This window comes from Heterocephalus glaber, unplaced genomic scaffold (genome assembly GCF_053883595.1).
Source record: "Heterocephalus glaber isolate CG9 unplaced genomic scaffold, H.glaber_assembly_v1.0 deba00001689, whole genome shotgun sequence".
Classification (NCBI taxonomy): domain Eukaryota; kingdom Metazoa; phylum Chordata; class Mammalia; order Rodentia; family Bathyergidae; genus Heterocephalus; species Heterocephalus glaber.
The window spans coordinates 12,401,838-12,421,917 of record NW_028258414.1 but is presented as its reverse complement, the minus strand read 5'-3'; the positions used below and the strand labels follow the sequence as shown (position 1 = coordinate 12,421,917).

Sequence of the window (20,080 nt, the reverse complement as noted above, 5' to 3'; positions counted from 1 at the left end):
TATTTCTTCCTAGTTCCTTGGTGCATACCCCGGCTCTCTATGCAAGGAGGGAAAAAGGTACAGTCCCCACATCCCAAGCTGTGTGGGAAACATTCAGGTACTAGGTTCCAAAGATTAATGGTATTTTACCTCTAACTTTTCATTATAAAATTCTCTTGTGGTATAATTTAGTGTAGCACGATTTGTGTTTTCTCCTACAAGTCTTTTGCTGTCATTATTTTCCTCATTGACAATAACAGGTTTTTTCCCTTTGGTTTCTAGTAGATACTGGAACTGCTTTTTCCTGTAGAAAAATAGTAAAGAGGTTTAGAAAATTATTTATCTGATTTATTAAAATATATCCATCTTTGTTAACTTTATAGGGGAGCACAAGCTTTTTTGAATAAAGTTTATTATTTATGTGAGCTCAGTTTGGTATCCCAAGTTTCCTCATTAGCGATTCAACTCAAATTCTTTTGCTTTATAATTATCAGTCATCAATATAAACATGCATCAAGCATTTCTAAAATAAAACAAAAACCTCTACCTCAATATCATCAATACAAAAGTTAAATAATTAAGAGTACAAAACAACCCAATTAAAGAGGTAGTCGACCCAACTTTCAAAGTCTTTACATCCTATAAAGTGTTAGTCACCTCTTATAAATCACACAGATAGTTCATAATTCCGTTATTCAGCTTAGTAGTATTGTTCACAGCTAGAAAATGGAATGGGATACTTATTTAACTTTAGGCAAAAGCCAAACAAAAAATCAAAACTCTCCAACTGTAAGCATCTCAGGCAAGAACCTAGTAAGTGGTGAAACAGGGAAGTAAGCAGGACACCTCTGTGAGCTTGGAGAGGTTGGAAATGGAGCTCGGACTGCCCCTTACAGAGCCATCAGCACAGACGTACTCCATGAGGGCCAATTTCCGGTTTTCACTGTTTATGGCGTCTCTTAGTGCAGAGACGTTACTACTGTATTCTGAACTGAAGATTGGGCGTAGAAGAGGCACAGATCTCTTTTTAAATTTCTTCTTTTTTACATTTAAAAGTATAACAAGTATAGTAGAAATCTGGGGAAGCACAAAATTTGGAAACTATAGAGAAATGTATAAAAATCACCCAGTAGCCTATAGCTCATAAATCTACAATGTTGTTCATATTTGATATATTTTTGAGCAGGCTTTTCCCATAAATTGTAGAAAAGGTAAGATCATACTAAATATTCCATTTCGTATACTGTTTTTACTGAATGTTATATGATAAAGATTTTCTATGTCATTAAAAATTATAATTTCAATGAATGAATAAGTCAATTGCAATATAGATAACAATTTATCTAATCAGTTCCTCTTATCGGATATTTAAGTACTATAATTTTTTTGCTTTTGTAAAGTAAAAAGTGAATAGTGTATAGATATTTATTTGGACTTATGTTTTTTTACTGATTTTTAAGTTACAGAAGTATACACACATTTTATATCACCTTTATTAGTCTTTTCAAATAATCACTCGATTAATTTTGTTTGAACATTATTTTCTTTAACTTTCTCTAGAACTATTTTGCTGTTCTTTCTCTAATTTTGTGAAATATATGTTCAGCTCATTATTTTTCAGCCTTTATTCTTTCCTAATATATCTAACTCAAGGCTATATTTAGCATTTAGCACCACTTTAACAATTCTGCAAATTTTGAAATGTAGTATTTTACTCTATTTCAGTTCAAGATGGTTTCAAATTCCCAATTTGAAACTGTCTCTAACCTGCAGGTTATTTAGAAATGTGTCCCTTGATTTCCCAAAGTATCAGGATTTTCTGGCTTTCTTTTTATTATAATTGGGTTAAAGTTTAATTACTTTTTAAATTTTTAATTTTTTGTGGTACTGGGGGTTGAACTCATAGCCTTCACACTGAACTACATCCACAACAACAAAAAAATTTTTTTTGAGACAAGGTCACTAACTTCCCCAGGCTGGCCTTGAATTTGCAACTCTCCTGCCTCAGTGTTTCAGAATACTAGAATTACAGACACGTGCCATCATACCCCACTTTAATTAAATTTTGAACAGAGACTATGCTCCATGTGGTTTCAATTCCTTGCAATCTGTTGACATTTGCTTTCTGGGTATATTCGGTCAATTTTAATAAATGTTCCATGAATGCTTGAAAACAATGCATGCTCTGTAGTTACTAGGGACAATGTTTTCAGAATGTCTATTAGGTTAAATTTGTCATCCTGTTATATAAGTATTTTATATCCTTTTCCTATTACTCAGATGTGATTAAAACTTCTCACTGTAAATGTGGATTGCAGTTCTGTCAGTTTGGGGGTTAATGTCTAAGGCTATGCCAACAGATGTGTACAAATTTAAACTTACTGCATCTGTCTGGCAGCCTGAACCTGTTATTATTATTTTTTTTATTATTATTTTTTATTTTTTGGTACCGGGGATCCAACTCGGGTCCTTGTGCTTGCACAGCAGGTGGCGAAACCACTGAGCTAAATCCCTGGCTCCTGTTATTATTTTAAAATGATCCTCTTTTATTTCTGGTGTTGCCTTTTAACCTTGAAGTCCATTTAGTCTTCAACAGCTACTGTTTTTATTTTGGATAAGACTGATGTTGTTTATCTTTTCCCACTCTTTTACTTGCAAATTTTATGTGACTATTTTCAGATCCATCTCTTATAAATAACATATAGTTAAACTTCATTTTTTTATTCGCCCTGACAATCTTTGGGTTTTAATCAGAACAACACTATATAGCCATGTGCCATGTAACGGCGTTTTGATTAATGATGGACTGCATACAGGAAGGTGGTCTCATAAGGTTATATCACCTAGGGACAGAATTGCCTAGCAAAGCACCTCTCGGAACTTAATCCAGTTGTGAAGCAATGTATGAGTGTGTTTATCATTTCAGTAGATTGATGAGGTCATATTATTGAATGTATGTCCTCTATACTGAGATTTCGTACCTAAGTAAAGCCTATTCCTGGGCTGCTTAAGTATTGCCTTGTGCCTTGTTTTGACCCACAGAATGTAGGTGAGAAGATGGTATGTCAGTTTATAGCACAGGCCTCAAGAGGCCTTGCACATTTCCAGTCTCTCTGAACCTTGTCTCTGCCATGAGAAGAAACTCAGGAAGCAGGATGGGAGCCGATGGAGAGATGAGGTAAGTTGTCCCTTCCTAGGCAAGGTTATATCCAGCCAGCCTCCAAACAAGCACAAGAGCCCAGGTTTGACCAACAGAGCTCCTGCCCAAGCCAGAGGTGACTGCAGATGCAAGAGGACCCCAGAAGAGGGTAGACGTCCCAGCCAGGTAACTTGTAGACTCATAGGAAAAATAAATGCTTCTTGTTCTATAGCAGTGAGTTTTGAGGTGTTTGTTACCTAACAACGGCAAAGTGATAGAAAAATAATTGCTGATATAGTACTACTTAGGCTTAATCTACCATTGTGGTTTTTTTAATATTTAATTCACATACTCCGTCTCTTTTTCTCTTTGCCTTCTTGCCTTCCTCTCTTCCCTCTTACTAATTTAGAAGCTATACATACTTGTTTATTCTTTGGTTAACAAAGGAATTAGGAACTCTCACAAACATTTATTCCTTTCTACTACTATAGCATGGTATTTTAGTTATTTTAAAACTCCACTCAGTGTTGTTGTTGCTGCTTTATGCACTCAGTGTTCATTTAGTTTTATCCAACATATTTAATACTTCCCTTGATGTCTATTTCTCTTGTATTTCAGATCTCCTAACTAGGACCACTGTCCTACCTTAATTACAAGCTTTCTAATTTCCTTCAAAACAGGAATTCTAATGAGAACTAGCCTACATTTTGTTTTCATTATTTAAAAACAAAGTATTTCATCTTCATTCTTTAAACATTTTCTATATATAGAATCCTTGGTTGGCAACTCACTTCTTTCAGTGCCCTGCACATACTACTGATTCATTATCTTGTCTTTGGCCTCCACTACTGCTGTGATAAAGTCAGTTGCTGGTCTGTACTTGTTTGAAGATAGCCTCTTTTCCTGGCTGTTTAAAACCTTCCCCTCATATTTAGGGTTCTGTAGTTTCATTGTGATATGGTCATGTGTGGATTTCTATTTATCCCATTTGGGATTTGTTGGTTCCAAACAAACAGATGTCAGACCTTCTATTTCACGCCATTCCCCAGACCTCTCAACCACTTTTCCACATGTTATCTTCTTTGATCTTGTGTTGGATTCTGGAAAATTTCCTCTAGTCTATCTCCCAATTTACTGAATCTCTTTTCATGGGTTTCTAATCAACTGTTGAACCTCCCCATTAATTTTTAAATTTGTTTATTATATTCTTCATGTAGATAACTTCCCTTGGTTTCCTTTCAGACTGGCTGGATCACTTTAAATATTTTTATTCTTGGGCTGAGGATTTAACTCAGTGGTGCCAAGCACAAGGTCCTGAGTTCAATTTTTGGTACAAAAAAATTTTTTTTTATTCTCTCCAGATTTTTTTTTTGGTACCGAGAATCGAACTCGGGACCTTGCACTTGTGAGGCAGGCAGTGGAACCACTAAGCTAAATCTCTGGCCCTCTCTCCAGATTTTTTCAAGCTTATGTTTTATTTCATAAAATATATGAGGCACAGTCATGCTATCATCTATGAGTTATATCTCCAGTCCTCATGGGTCTCTTCCTGTAGTGTCCTTTTTCTGTTTTTATCTATACACAATGCCTTATTTCCTTTTGGGGATAGTTATTTATCTTTCATTGTGTATTGTCATCATTCTTTGTGTGTGTGTGTGTAGAGGTTGAACCCAGGACCTTTGTACTGAACTATATCCTCAGCCTTTATTTTTTTATTTTGAGACAAGGTCTTGCTAAGTCACTAAGTCACCCATGCTGGGCTCTAACTTTTGATCCTTCTACCTGAGCCTCCCCGTGTGCTGGGATTACAGGCATGTGCCACCACACGTGGCTGGTCACTGTTCTTAAGAATTATCTATGGGAATTCTCTGAAAGTGTGTGAAAGTGACTTCCTTCAGTGAAGAGGGGCATTTGCTATTTCCACATATCTAGAAACAATAATGTTTAAATTTTGATTTTAAATTACCTAAGTGTTATGAATTCAGGCTGCAAATCTCTGTGAGGGCTGTCTTTTGTTTCTTTCTTCTCAGGGACAACTTTCTCCTTTTCTGCTCACATCAAGGCAACCCCCCTTGGAAAATCCTGAGAGTTGGGGTAAGAGTACGCGTATTTCAGACATACCTTTGTGCTAATGGTATAGCCCCTGGAGTTCTGGCTGAACCTTGGGAAGATTTCAATTTACATTCACTTTAGATGGGGTCCTGGGCTTTGGCTGCCATCATTCTTGCTGTGTGAGGGCAGCAAAATCAAAATTTGTTTCCCTGAAAGGCCTCCAGGCTAAACCCAGCCTCTGTGATATTACCAAATAGATACTAGTTCTGTCCTTTCCCCTCCCTTCTTACCTACCCCCCATTTTGTGGCACAAAACTCCTAAAAATCAGAAATTGCAAAGGCGATGAGTGTCTTTTTATGCTAATGAAATGACAGGAGACTAGGGCTCCTAGGAAGCTGCAGGATGGGTATTGGTTACCAGGAGGACCAAGCAGGCACTAGGAGAGGGTTGATCAATATATTATCTGCGAATTATCTGAGCTCATTGCTTTATGTCCTGATTAATTCTAATAGATTAATAGTTGAGCATTTGGATTACCTGGAGAGTAAATTTTTGCTTTAATGGTCATCTACTTTATTTTCAATTTTTTACTTCTTTAAAAGTTGTTGTTAGCTTCATGAATATCTTCTATTTTCTTTTACTTAAAAAAATTTTTTTTTTTACCTTCTTGCAGTGAAAGCTTCTTTCATTACTTGCTAATCAATCTTGTTTTCTAACAAGTACATTAAAGATGTATAATTTCCTCTCAGTACAGTTTTGGCCTCATCCCAGAGGTTTTGACAGGTAGTATTCTAGTTGTCAAATACATTTTTATATAACTCATTATTTCAACTTTAATCTCTTCTTTAACTCAAAAGAGAGTTACAGATTTTTAAAAATTCTTTTAAAAAAGGAATACAAAGAACAAAACCAAAACAGAATAAAACCCAAAAAGAGAATTCAAGAAGTACACACAGTACAAAGTAAACATTGCTATACTTTCATATCTTAGTATTTCCTGTTCAACACTTAGAATTTTTTTTTTAATCAAACATTTTAAAATTGCACAGGCATATACCTGAAACATATATCCCATTTCTTACAATTTAAGTATATTATACAATTATTCTATACCTTGTATTTTTATTTTCTGAGAGATGTTTTATTTTCTTAAATGACAGTTTCATATAAGAATATCTAATTACTTTTAGAGCTCCAAGTAATTGCCCTTGTTGTATGGATGGACATTTAGTGAGTTTTTATACTTCTGTTATTATAAACACTGGCTGCAATAGAAATTCTTGGACATGAAGAATTTTGGGGCTCATGTTAAAAAAATATCCATAGAACAAATTCCTTCCAGTGAAATTGTTAAGTCAAAAGATATTTTAAATTTGTTAGATACTGCTAAATTGCCATGGGAAAGAATTGCAGCAGGGCCAGGGATTTAGCTCAGTGGTTCCGCCACCTGCCTCACAAGTGCAAGGTCTCGAGTTCAATCCCTGGTATCAAAACAAAAACAAAAAACACCTCTCTTGGGTAAATGAGGAAAAAGAATTGCAGCACCTTTCATTACTGCCAACAGTGTGTAGGAATCCTATCTTACCATGTTGTATATCGTCAAGCTTACAGTCTTTCTCCACAGTTATTCCATTATTTTGAAATTTGCACATTGACAGTTTTGATTAAAGTCAAATGGCCTCTTTTTAAAAGTTAGAGGCACTTGTATTTTGTTTATAGAGACTTGCTTATCATGTTTTTGGTTTGTTTTGTTTTTCCAATTCCCACTAAATACTGTTTTTGGCTTTCCTAACAATTGACTGCCAGGGTGTTGTTCATAGCCTTTTCCTCCGGAGAAGGAATTTTCCTTGGATTAGCAAGGATGCGCCTATTCATTCTAAATTTATGGCAATTGCACCCACAGCCCCCTAATTCATTATTTTCTAATGTTATGATATTATGATCAGAAAATGTGATCTATATGAAAACTTTTTGGAGTATATAGAGATTTTTCTTTGAGTTTAATATATATTCATTTTTGTCAACATGTCATAGATGCTTAAACAGGGTATATATATTTTTCCTGAACTAGGCATAAAGTTCTGGGAACAAGATTTTAAGTATATTTATTTGATACAGTATATTATTTAAATCTTTCATATTCCTTCTTATTTTGGTTTATTTGATCCAATTGATAAAAAGAACTATATTAATGTATACTACAAAAATTGAATCTGTTAATATATATTTCTATCTATTGGTACATTTAAAAGCTATCATCTTAGTTATATTGTTTCATAGCTATTGGTAGATTGTCATTTTTTAGTGTTATCAATTCTATTGTCACTAATATTAATGTTCCCATATTTGTTCGCTGTTGGCATTTTCCCATTATATATTTTCCATCCAATTGTTTCTAACCTTTAGGGATTTCTCAAAAACAAGAAATAAATTTTAACCTAATCTGAGAGTTATTATCTATTAATGAGAGAATTTCATCCATTAATATTTATTATAAAACTCACATACTTTTTTCTTTCTTTCCTGTTCTGTGTTGATCAAGATTATTTTTTCCTTTTCTTTTGGTAGTTTAGAAAATACATTTAACCGACTGACATCATCATCAGACCCTCTAACCCTAGCTGTTTGAGATTTCTTGGTAGCAGGAACCACGACTGGAAGCACTGGCCAAATGTGTCTCCAGATTGGGACAGGTGATTCAAGGACAAGAGTTCACATACAGCATCTCATTAAGGAACAAGGGATTCTCGAAGAAACATCTGAAATCTGGGCTGGATTAGGAAAAGCACAAGATGATCCCAGAGCGTCTCATTTGAGTGAAGTGCTCAAAAGGAGAATATGGAAGAAAGGGGGAAAAGAGGAAGGGGAAGTGGAAAGGGTAGGGGAAAGGAAAGAAGGGAATGGAATTAATAGGAGAAAATGAAAAAATGGAAACAAAATCTTTGTAAATAGGGAGGGATGGAGGGGTTGGAGGGAAGGCAGAGGAAGGGGAAAAAATGAGAACCAAGAGAGATTATGTAAAGGTGCAAATTTTCAATGATGAATGTCATATTGTATACCTAAAATGTACCAATGATTAAAATGAATAATTGATAATCCGAAATAGGAAGAAAAGGTCCAAAGGGGCAGGGGAAGTAGGAGGGGTAGGGGAAAGGGAAAGGAAAGAAGGGAAAGGAAAAATTATAAGAAATGGAAAAAATGGAAACAAAGTCTTTGTAAATAGGGAAGGGTGGAAGGGTGAAGAGAGTGCAGGGAATGGGGAAAAAATAAGAACCAAGATGCATCATGTAAAGGTACAAGTTCCCACTGAGAAATGTAAATGTATTGTATACCTAAAATGTACCAATAAGAGAATTTAAAAAAAAAAAAAAAGAAAATACATTTAACCTTTTTTCATAATGGCAGCTCTTAATTTTTTTTTTTTTTTTTTTTTGTACTGGGGATCGAACTTCGATCCTTGTGCTTGCATAGCAGGCAGCAAAACCACTGAGTTAAATCCCCGGCACTTAAATTTTTAATATATGCAGTTAAAAATGTATTTTCCCATCAATTTCGTTAATTTGTAGATAGTCTCTCCTATGCTCCTATAGTCCTTTCCTATAGCACCTAAAAGGTTGTATTTTACTTATTTATGGTATGTTTATTAGACTATAAACCACATGAAAACAAGGACTTGGTCTGATTCATCTTTATATCCCTTAAACTTTGAGGACCAGCTTCAAAATAAGTCTAGGATATATGTCAGTAGGGTGAATCAATGGCACAGTTAAGAGGTATGTGAAGTTCATTACTTTTTCTAGTGTAGGAGTAATTAATAAAATCTATAAAAATTACCTGGCATCCCCCAGAATTGAAATCAGACGGTACTGAGGTAACTCAGAGGATGCTACATGTGCTAGGATTCCAAAGAGCCTTTCAGCCATTATCGTATCGTTCTGGGTCACCTGAAGAGAAACAATGGAGAGGTATCAGACATGACAGCATTTCTTAGCTCGATGAAATACTCTTTAGGCTGAGGAAAGGACATTTTCTTGGTCTGTAGGGAGGAGAGTTTTCATTGCAATTTCTCTGTCTCCCTTAAGCCTAATTAGAATGAAGATGTACAATATAAAACATAGCTGATGGGGAGGATGTGTGATGACTTTGCTCTGACTTGTAAGCTGTGTTTCCTGAGAATTATGCTTGAGGTATCTTACATTTTAAAGATTTTTTTAAAAGAAATGTCATACTTTCTTAAATTAGAATGTTATGGAGGGAAAACTTCCCTAGTGTCAACGAGAGGGATTGATTTTTAATGAAGCAGCCAAGGTAAGCCAGGGTGCTGTTCATAGCTTTTTCCTTGGGAGAAGGAATTCTCCCTGGATTAGCAAGGATGCTCCTATTTGTTCTAAATTTATGGCAGTTTTCTCCCCACAAAGAATAACTCACTACAAGAATGTCTTGTGAAGGTTCATTCCTATAGAAACCAACAAAGTACTAAAAGGACTTGAATTAATATCTGACCCTTTTTATAGAATAGGAATCCTTGCATTTTAAATAGTATCAATTTGTCTATACTGTATAATTCATAATTCTCAAGTAATGGCCATTTTGTCCCTATGGAACATTTGGCAATATCTGGAGATACTTTTGGTTATCAGAACTGGTGGAGGGGGGCTAATGGCATCTAGTGTCTAGTGTCCAGGGATGTTGCTAGACATCTTAAAGGATATGTCCTTACACAAGAAAGCGCCAACAACAAAGAATTATCTGGCTCAAAATATTAATGGAGCTAAAGTTGAAAAACCCTCATAAAACTAAAATTTGGATTTTTGAAAATTCATTCTTAATATTACCTGTAAGATACTAGACAAATATCTTCTGAAAAATCAACTCATAATCCATAAACATTTTATGTAATCGCTGCAGAGTGACTCCCTTCTTGACCTTGGACCTTCATAGTTAAGGAGGCTGCTGCTCCCTGAATCCTTCTTCTAGCCAATAACCAAGTTGTTTGGTCCAATGTAGTCACCTAGTGGCCAATGCAGGCCACTACTCCATCTTTTCTTGATGTTCATAATTATATTTAAATGTACCTTAAGCAATATTATTCTCTCTTTTACAAAGTTGAAATATAAAGTACATTATTATTATTATATAATCAGAATTACATGAGTGGTTATATTTTTAGGTATTTTAATAAAATATCAAATATTCTTGGCATTAAAAAAATTTAAATCAGAATAAATTATATTAGTTCTAATTCTCTAATTATACTATTCTTTCTAATTTCAAAGTTCTATGATAGTGGATATTTCTCTAGTAATGATCTCTACATGGATAAATACACTATTTAGGGTTAGTCACTATTTAGGGGTCATTAACGAGGGAGAATCACTCACTCATAGCCAAAATAACCATTCTGTTTCCAGTCTAGGCTAACTTTGGAAACCTTTGGGACTAATTATTAGGTCCTGCCAGGGACTCACAATTTCTCTCTGGGGAAGCACTGAAGGGCACACAAGAGTACCAAAGACTGAACCAGATCTCTTGAGAATTAGTTGCAGAAATTCATAGGAATCAGAAGGTTCCAGATTTGCCTGACACAGTCAATAGATGGCTGTCACAGTGGTCTGGCCTTTTATGGTTGATGGAAATTTCATATGGCTGCTTTACACTGACTTAGAGATCTGCAAGCCCCCAAAGTATTCTGGATTTTTGGAATTCTAGGTCAGATAGCTGTAAGTGTACCAGCTCCAGGGAAGTACCAACCACTGTGCCAGCAAAGCTGATCCCAGTTCATCTTACAGTAGAGAATTATGCATTTCAAGAGATAGTGCAATAAGACTAACAACATGTTAAAGATTTTTTTCCTTTGGAGGATTATTTAAATTCAGTAGAGGTATAAACATAGTTCCTCTCTTCTCTTCCACATTAATATCAAAAAGAACATGGACTTTTAGTAGCTGTGGGATTACCCTTGAGGTAAATTTAACAAAGTTAATCTAAAAATAATTTTCAGTAATAATTTTCCAGTTATTCAGCTCAGGCCCGAATTATCCAATATTGTCATGACACAGACAGCGGTTACCAGCCATTAACAAAGCAGTCTAGATGTTTACTTATCATCCCTCCCTCTCCCTTCTCCTCTATCCCCTCCATTTTATTCTTCCCTTCCTCTACCTTATTAGTTCACACTTAGATTTTACATTTCCCATCCCATCTTGCATGCCAGGCAGTCTGAAAAGCACCTTTAAAAAATACAAAGATCATATTATCTATAGAAGAGTTACTTTTTTTAAACTCTCACTCCCAGCAACATTTTACTTCTTTGATTACTCACAGATAACAGTAAAAGTATTTACTATTCACCATGATCTTGTTAACTATTTAATTTTCAAAATTATTCAATGTTTTATAAGTTTTTGGATAGATTTTAGCTTTTTGACATTTTAAATGTTGATTATTTTTTTTCAAAAAACAGTATTTCTCAAAAGTTGCATCATGGTTACTTAGATTCCTAACCATTTAAAATCACTATTTCCCCTAAAAAGGATTATTTTTGTTCTGTAGTTCGCTTAGTTTTGCTTACCTCTGTTCCATTTATTTTCTGCATACTAAAATGGCTCAGCCTAAACAGTACATAGTATTTCCAGAGTGTAAAACTGACAACTGGATTTCCTTGAGGGTCAACTGTCAACTGGTCAATACGACGAAGCTGTGCTAGTGCATTAAACTGCTGTAGCATCACAAGGTTTGTCTCCTTGAATTTAAGGTGCTGCAATAAAAGAACACAAAAGACAACTGGAACATTGAGTTTAACCTCTTAAAATATTAACATTAAAGCTGCACTGATCATTCCCCAAGTAAATCTGTAAGCTGTTGGTTTAGTAAGGATGCTTTCAATTACATTAACTCAAATATATGCACTAAACTTCCATAGCTTTAATCCAGCCAGTGTATCATTGATAGAAACCATCTAATACTAAATTCTAGGCGATTCCTTCTGCAAAGGACATCCTCATTATTAACAAACTAATTCTTAAAAGTTGTATATATGTGAAATAATTCAGACTCAGGCATTACAATGATTCTATATATTTTATATTGACATTAAACCTACAAAAACCTCTGGGAATGAAAATTTCAGAACTTACAAATACAGGGTTCATCACGCTCCTGAGAAAAACTGCTTTTAGTCATTAGTACTTGTATCTTGCTACATATGATACAGGCTAGTTAAATCAAATCACTGAAATGTTAATGCAAGTGTTCTATTGGGGAATTTGGACAGTTTTTGTAAACATACTGTCTCTAGTTGTGCCTATCTTCCTTAGGGAGAAGAAAATTTTTTTAAAATTTATTTTATTGGTACATTTTATTGGTACATTTTAGGTATACAATTCATTTACATTTATCATTGGGTGTTTGTACCTGTACATGATGTATCTTCTTATTTTTTTCCCCATTATCTGTGTGCCCTTCAACCCCTCCACCCTTCCTTATTTACATAGATTTCATTTCCATTTTTCTTTTCTTTTCTCATACTTTTTCCTTTCCCTCTTTACCTTTCCCCTTCCCCTCCCTTCACTCCTTCATCTTTGGACCTTTTTTCCTATTTCAAATGATCAATTATTCATTTTAATCATTTTAACTATTGTTTACACTATCAGTTTCTCACACTAGAGAAACTATTTGGTATTTACACATGTGTGTCCTATTTATTTCACTTAAGAGTATGGCCTCAATATGCCTCCATTTAGCTATAAATGACTCTAGTTTTTTGTTCTTTATGGCTGAGTAGTACTCCATTTTATTTAAAAAAAACCACATTTTCTTTATCCAGTTTCCAGTTGATGGTCACTTGGGCTGCTTCCAAGCTTTAGCTATTACAAACTGCACCGCTATGAACATGGGTGCACATATATCACTGTGGTATGATTCTTTGAATTCTTTTGGGAAGATCCCCAGCAGGGGAATAGCTGGGTCAAATTGGGGCCTCTAGTCCTAGTTCTTTGAGGTATCTCCATACTGATTTCCACAGTGGTTGCACCAGTCTGCACTCCCACCAACAATGAAGAAGGGTTCCTTGGGAGAAGAAAATTTTAAAAAAATATAAAAGGTATCTGATAAAAATCATATAGCTAACAGAGAAAAACAAAATAATGATAATTCAGGAGGAGAGAACTCATTTAAAATATCAGTTTCTACAAATGTAAACTAATAAATAATATAATAATCTAACTGGTAAAGATTAAAAGTAACTTTAATGATACACTAAAATTATTTTCAATGTTATTATGGTACTACTATAAAAATTATATAATAAATGTACATGTTCCATAAATACCAGGTATAATACATAATATAGGGCTATGTGGTCCAATTGAATGCCTTATGAGATAGAAATATATAATTTGAATAAAGTTGTGATGGTATTTTCTACTCTGTAAAGGACTGCTTTTTAGAAAAACAATTTCTAATATTAACACAAAACTGCAAGGCCATTTATGATTACTAATTTAAATCCCAGAGCAAAAAACCAATACAAAAGCTTAGTCTTCCTGTCAAATAGAAATTGCATAAATAAAAGTTAAAATAGGTCTTTGGCCTGAACACACAAGTCATGATTAAGAATAATTCAAATATACTACATAAAGGAAATGTTTACCAGAGGATTAGGAAATTTAATCTTCAATTTGGGTAGCACTTGGACAATTTCATCGAATTCTATGAAGGTGAAGGAGACTGTTGTGATCATCCCTGCTGTCTGAACACTCCAGTTCCGGTCCAAAGATTCTAGGGCCCCTGAGCCATAAAGGGAGAGAGTGTCCCCGTCCACTTCAACGAGGTGTGTGTCTATGACAGACAAGCCCTGCAAAGCACTGGTGAGTCCTGAGTCAACAGCCCTGCAAGGTCCAAAGTGTAACTTTAAGGGAAAGTCTTATCATGCACAATAAATAACAGAATAGGAAGACATCCTGAAATAGCTCTTTCTAATTTTACATTAATTTCTAGAATTATACTCAGAATGCCTTAGATGAAATTTCAACAGACTATTTTGAAGTTTTGTATCATTTTAATCATATTTTAATTAAAAATAAGAATATTATGAATCACCACAATAAAATATCACTAAATACCTCTAAACCCAAATGACTTACATTAATGAAAGATAACCATTTAATATATCTTTAATACATCACTGATATCTTTTTCATGTCAATACAAATAGGATTTTGTAATCTATAAAACTATCATGGTGAGAAAAAATGCATTTTACAAAATAATATTTCTATAGTAAGAGTCATACAAAATAAAAATGTTTACCAAACATATTAGTAACTGTTAAAATAGTTTGTCCCTTAGATATTGAATTAAGTGGTAACTTTGGCTTTCTAATTTTTTGTAATTTTGTAAGTGATACAGTTATGAATAAAATCAATGAAGACTTCCTCCCCAATTTGAAGTAAAAAATGATGAAAAACAACTCATCACATATACACGCAAAATTTCTTCACATACTCTACTGAATATGGTAATTGTTATATTTTCAAAGTAGGAGCCATATTTTCTATAAAAGGCTACCTAAACAATAGCTAGGGAATGAATAAAATATCTTGATCCAACTCAAAGTTTCTGTTGTGAATAAAGACATAACTATTTACGTTATCCAATCTCTCGACTTCATGCCTGGCTTTGTTCTATGTGTTTTCATTCTGGGATTTTTCTTTCACACTGTAATTATTTGCCCTTTGCATTTGCTCTGCTTTGTGCTGCTATGCACTTTTGCAGACTCTTGCAGTACCTTCCTTCTCATTCTGTACTATAATCATACATTTTCAAACTTCCCTCTTCTTCTACATAGTGAGTTCATTAAGGCAAGAGATCATAGTTTTTTCATCTTTGGGGACCCCAAGGCCTAGCTGTGGACTTTTTATAATGTATGCCTGTTAATTATTAAAGATCTTCAAAATTTTTATAATGCTGTGATGTTGGAAGGTAAAACTGACCAACCACTACCTTGTCAGTTTATTATGGTTATTTCAAAGGTTCCAATTAACCCTTCACATATTTGTTCATTCAGTAACAAGCTGGGTAATAACATCAGTCTATTCTAAATGAATAGGCAACTAAGAAAACACAAAAAAGCTTAATTTCTACAAGACTTAGGGCTTAAGAGAGACAATAATCAAACATTCAATGAGCAGTAGCATATGAAGAGTCTTAGATGACAGTCTTAGAAAGGTAAAGACTAATAACAGCTCAAAAGTAGGATACAAATTAGTTCTATCTATTGTGCTTTGGGAAATATACTGAGTGAGAAGGAACATAAAATCATTACTTGAACAGGATAAAGGATAGCAGTTAGCCTTTCACTGCCACTAAGATAAAGACTCTATTGTAGCAATTGTCACATTGCATTGAAATTATCTGTTGACTTGTCTATCTCTCTTACTAAATATTGTGATCTTTCAGAGCTCAAATTTTGCCACTTTTACTATAGTAGAGCCAGCATCTAGCACAGCTTGTAGCACATGCTTTGCTCTATAAATATTTCTTTATTTTTGGTACCAGGGATTAAACTCAAGACCTTGCGCTTGTGAGGCAGGTGACGGAACCACTGAGCTCAATCCCAGGCCCTTCTATAAATATTTCTTGAATTAATTAATAAAGTGAGAAAAATGTTATGGGTATCTGTTGAATCTTTTCTTTTTTTTTTTTTTTTGACAGGAGTTCACTATGTAGTTTGGGCTGGCCTTGAACTCACTATGTAGCCCAGGCTGGCCTCAAACTCAAGGCGATCCTCCTGTCTCACCCTCCTGAGTGCTAGGATTACAGGCATGCACCACCACATCCAGCCTTGATGAATTTTAAGAAAGATGTTCTAGCCATAGCTGTGGTTTCACCAAAAAGGCAGAATCAGTGATACAGGGACAAATTAAATGTCAGCAAGAAGGTTGAATTAGGTGAGGCAAAGACATACAATGAAGAAGGAAGGTAACAGAAAGAAAAAAGCTAGTTGACATACGTGTATCTGATGGCCACAAGAATCAGCAAAGTAAGTTTAGTTTTAATGCAAAAATGATGGAGGAATTAGAGTTATGCACCACAAGCATGAATAAATCTTTTGTGAAGTGGTGCTACTCTATACATATATCTAGAAGTGCCTTGCTTTTCTATTTCTAAATGATTGAAAGTTTAAGAATATAACTCCAAAATAAAATGTCTATCATCAGAAAAGGATTATTTATCTTGTGTAAATTTTTGCTAACCAAACTTCTCAGGGGAAAAAATAAATGAAATAAAAATGAGTCTACAGTCAGCAAAATAGTAACATGGTTATAAATCAAAGTAAACGTAATCTCCAACTCATATAGGTCATGCATGGATAGTTGCTAGGAACAAATGTGAGTTTCTGGGCTATAGACAGGCTCATCCTTGTCAATAGGAAACAGCACCTGTTAAATAGTCATATAATACGTAACTCATTTCAGTTATTTTCCGAATAAAGCTTTTAAGTTTATCCTCAAACTCTGGCCAATATTTATCAACTTGCTCCTCTAGGGAGGTATTGTTGTGATTTCCATAAAAAAAATGACTTAGAAAGCATGTTAACAATGTTTGTATGTTGGGGATTGTCCTTGCAGTTTTTAGTGTATGTTTAGTAGATATGTCCATATCTGATTATAGATACATATATATTAATTTATTTGTTAACATTTGCTGAAAGCCTACTATATACAAAGCTCTATGCTAAGAATTCTGGCATAGTACTGCAGTATCTGTACGGATAAGGACAATCATAGAGATCATGTGCAAGTTCTTGGATATACTAAAATTATTACTCACTTTTATTAGACCATGGTCCTAGAAATATAACTGCCCAATTCTCACTCTGCCATCAACCCAATAAACTCAGGAATATACTTTCTAAACTGAAATGACCTCAACAACTCTTTAATAGGTTTTTGTGGATAGCTTATTATGTGTCAGGTTTTGCGCTAGGCACTGGAGATATAAAATAAATCAAGACATATTTGCCCTCAAAGAGGTACAAATCAGGACCGGTAGGGGTTGGAAAGGAAGGTAAATATATACATTAAATGTAACATAATGTGCTTATTGTTATATAATGAATATTTAAACCATATGCTATGGAACACAGAGAAAGGAATGACTAATTCTTCTATGGGGGAGAAATCAGGTTTCAAGAGGAAGTAGCATTTGAACTGATCCTTGAGTGATGAATAGTAGAATTTCTTCAGGAGCAAAGCGGGAAAAACAAAATGAACGCACAGAAGCCTGATTATGTGTAATATACTCGTGTAAGCACAATTCCAGTATGGCTGGAACACTGAAACACAGGACTAGAACTAGATACTGAAATACACAAGAGAATAGGAGCTAGAGACAGAGACTGAAAAGTCAGATTTTATCCCATAAGTTTGAGGAATAAAAAAAGGGCTTTAAACAAAAAAGTAATAAGATCACATTCAACATGTGTGTTTGGACAACTCCACAGTGCCATGTGTAGATCTAAGTATTGGAGCTGAGATGCAAGGAAGAAAGAAGGGCTTGATTCAGATAGATAAGTTGATTGCCTTTGTGGAGGATACGGCAGAGTGAGATTGGATACAAGGCCTCAGTAAGATCGGTGTAATAAGTGTCAACTCACCCATATGAGGGCGTAACAAGCAAACAAAAAAATAGCACAGCATAGTAGAAATGGCATTGGCAAGAAAAGCAGACCTTAATTCAAATTCCAGAGCTGTTATTGATAGATAATTTTGGGAGCAAGCTTTTTAATTTCTTTGAGTTTCAGTTTCATTGTATTTAAAATGGTAATCGTAATAAATGAAGATTAGAAATAATATAGGTATAAAGCCATCTCTCATACTTGGCTCAACACACTTTAGTGATTATTGTCAATAAATGAGAAGACAGACTTACCAGATCTTTAAGAGAAAATAAAGTAGGAGTTAGTGGTTGACTGGCTATGGAGAATGAAGGGAAGGGAGGAGTTAAATGTAACTGACATTTGTAGAGTGCGTAACTGGTAATCAGGTCCACTTTCTTACCTCTGTCTAACCTAAATTTATACCATAAGGACGTTGGTATTCTTCTCTGGAGAAGCTGAATTTTAAAATTTGCTTTGCAATAAAGCCCAACATATTTCTAATTATATTCTCTAATTCAAATATTAATTATACAACAGCAGGCAGTATGACATCAAATAGAAATTATCTTCAAGATCTCTGTGCTTAATTTCAAGTTCATATGTTCATCTATGCATCTTGATCTTTAGATAAGAATGAATCAGAAAAATATTCTATGCCTTCTTAATTAGTGGAGGACTCTAAGAAAAGACAGATGAACTAACTTAATGCAATAAAATAATGAGTTCTGAAATCCAGGCTAAATGTAGAACACACTCATAAAGAAAAAAGACAATATTTCAGAGCTTTATGTATTTTTTTACCTTTTGACGTTTTATAACAGGCTAGAACAGAAATACTTAAAATCTTTCAGAAGATTCTTTTCCCAGTGAATAAGTGGTGCTGATTCCTATAATAACTTATTTTATGAATTTTGATTACAACATTCATAGGTGTAGAAATTCATTTTATGCATTATATTTTATTATAGTAGTGTTGGCTAAAATACCACAGTGTTCATGGACAGGAAATGATCAAAAATAAACCAGCTTCACTACACGCATCCAATGTAAGCAAAGAAAGCATTACACCAAGTATTTTCCCATTTCTGCCAGGCAAAAGAAACCTGCAATATGTCATTTTACTGTAGAGCTGCCCCAAATACAGTGAACAGTGAAGTCATTAATGGAATATAGCAAAGTTTTAAAGAATTTCTTCCTTTGTGCCTATAATTTTTTCATGGACATTTGTTTCCGGGCATTTAGTTACACACCCATAAGCCAAAGGTCACAGACACTGTTAACATAAGAATTAGCCACTTTTTTGGCACTTTGAAATGCTAAAGACTATAAATGATTACTTAAAATGGAAAACCTTATGCAGTATTAAAAAACAAACTGAAACACTAAAGAAGAAATCTTGCAGCTCTCTCTGACTAGCTTTCTACTTCAGAAACAATGAGGCTTATGTTATTCTTAAAAGATAAAATTTAATTATATTTTTAAAGACATACAGAATGTAGCAAAACAATTCCAAACACTGAAAGCTCTTTAGTTTGCACTCTCAGATAAAATAGCAGATAGACTAAGTACATGTGTTAAAGACATCTTTCTTAAGATCCCATTAAATAATGGGAAAATAATTGAAAAGGTATAATCCTACAACAAGCACAATAGGGGAGAACTCAGCACAATTCTAGAAGCTGGAAAGTACAGACTAGTGAATGATAAAGAAGGGGGAAAGCTGTAGCCTTAATATGCCATGAAAGTAAGAACAAAGATGGCAGCTGAACTACTCAACAGAACTCTGAAAAAGGAAGAAGAGCAAGTACAATGAAGGATGGAGTGAGGAGTGAGGCTGAAAACGGGGGTGCTAATTGAAGACCTGAAAAGGGACACTCCTGCCCAGCCTACTTCCCCCCCTGTCAACAAAACAGTCAGGACAAGAGGCATTACGGATCAGTGGGAAATGGAAAGGATGCTAATAAATAGCACCAGTGTAACTGATTATTTCCGCGGGAGAAAAAAAAAATCAGGCATTAACCTCAAAGATAAAAATCAATTCCAGGTGTAATAAAGATTTAGGAAAGGAAAACAAAATGGGAGAGTATTTTAGACACTTTTTTTTCCTTAAACTCAGCCTAAATGAGTAAACCATAAAGAAAGAAATATACATCTTGGTGTATTCAGGATATAAATAGTATTTAAAGTCCAAGGCTTGTATAACACGGAGTATGGGAAAACAATAACTCCTAACTCCCCAAAAGCTGAT

General features: G+C 34.4%; 1 protein-coding gene across 12 annotated transcripts in view; it reads right to left on the bottom strand.

The window, feature by feature from the left end:
* The window catches only part of Lrrc49 (leucine rich repeat containing 49), a 166,428-nt gene that overhangs the window by 11,901 nt on the left and 134,447 nt on the right, over positions 1-20,080 (bottom strand). For all 12 annotated transcript variants that reach the window (XM_087199201.1, XM_087199199.1, XM_087199200.1 and 9 more), the window contains 4 exons: positions 13,822-14,059; positions 11,743-11,928; positions 9,006-9,115; positions 130-283 (listed from right to left, as the gene is read on the bottom strand). In XM_087199201.1, the coding sequence (XP_087055327.1) occupies positions 130-283; positions 9,006-9,115; positions 11,743-11,928; positions 13,822-14,059 (688 nt within the window). The remainder of the gene's footprint in view (positions 1-129; positions 284-9,005; positions 9,116-11,742; positions 11,929-13,821; positions 14,060-20,080) is intronic.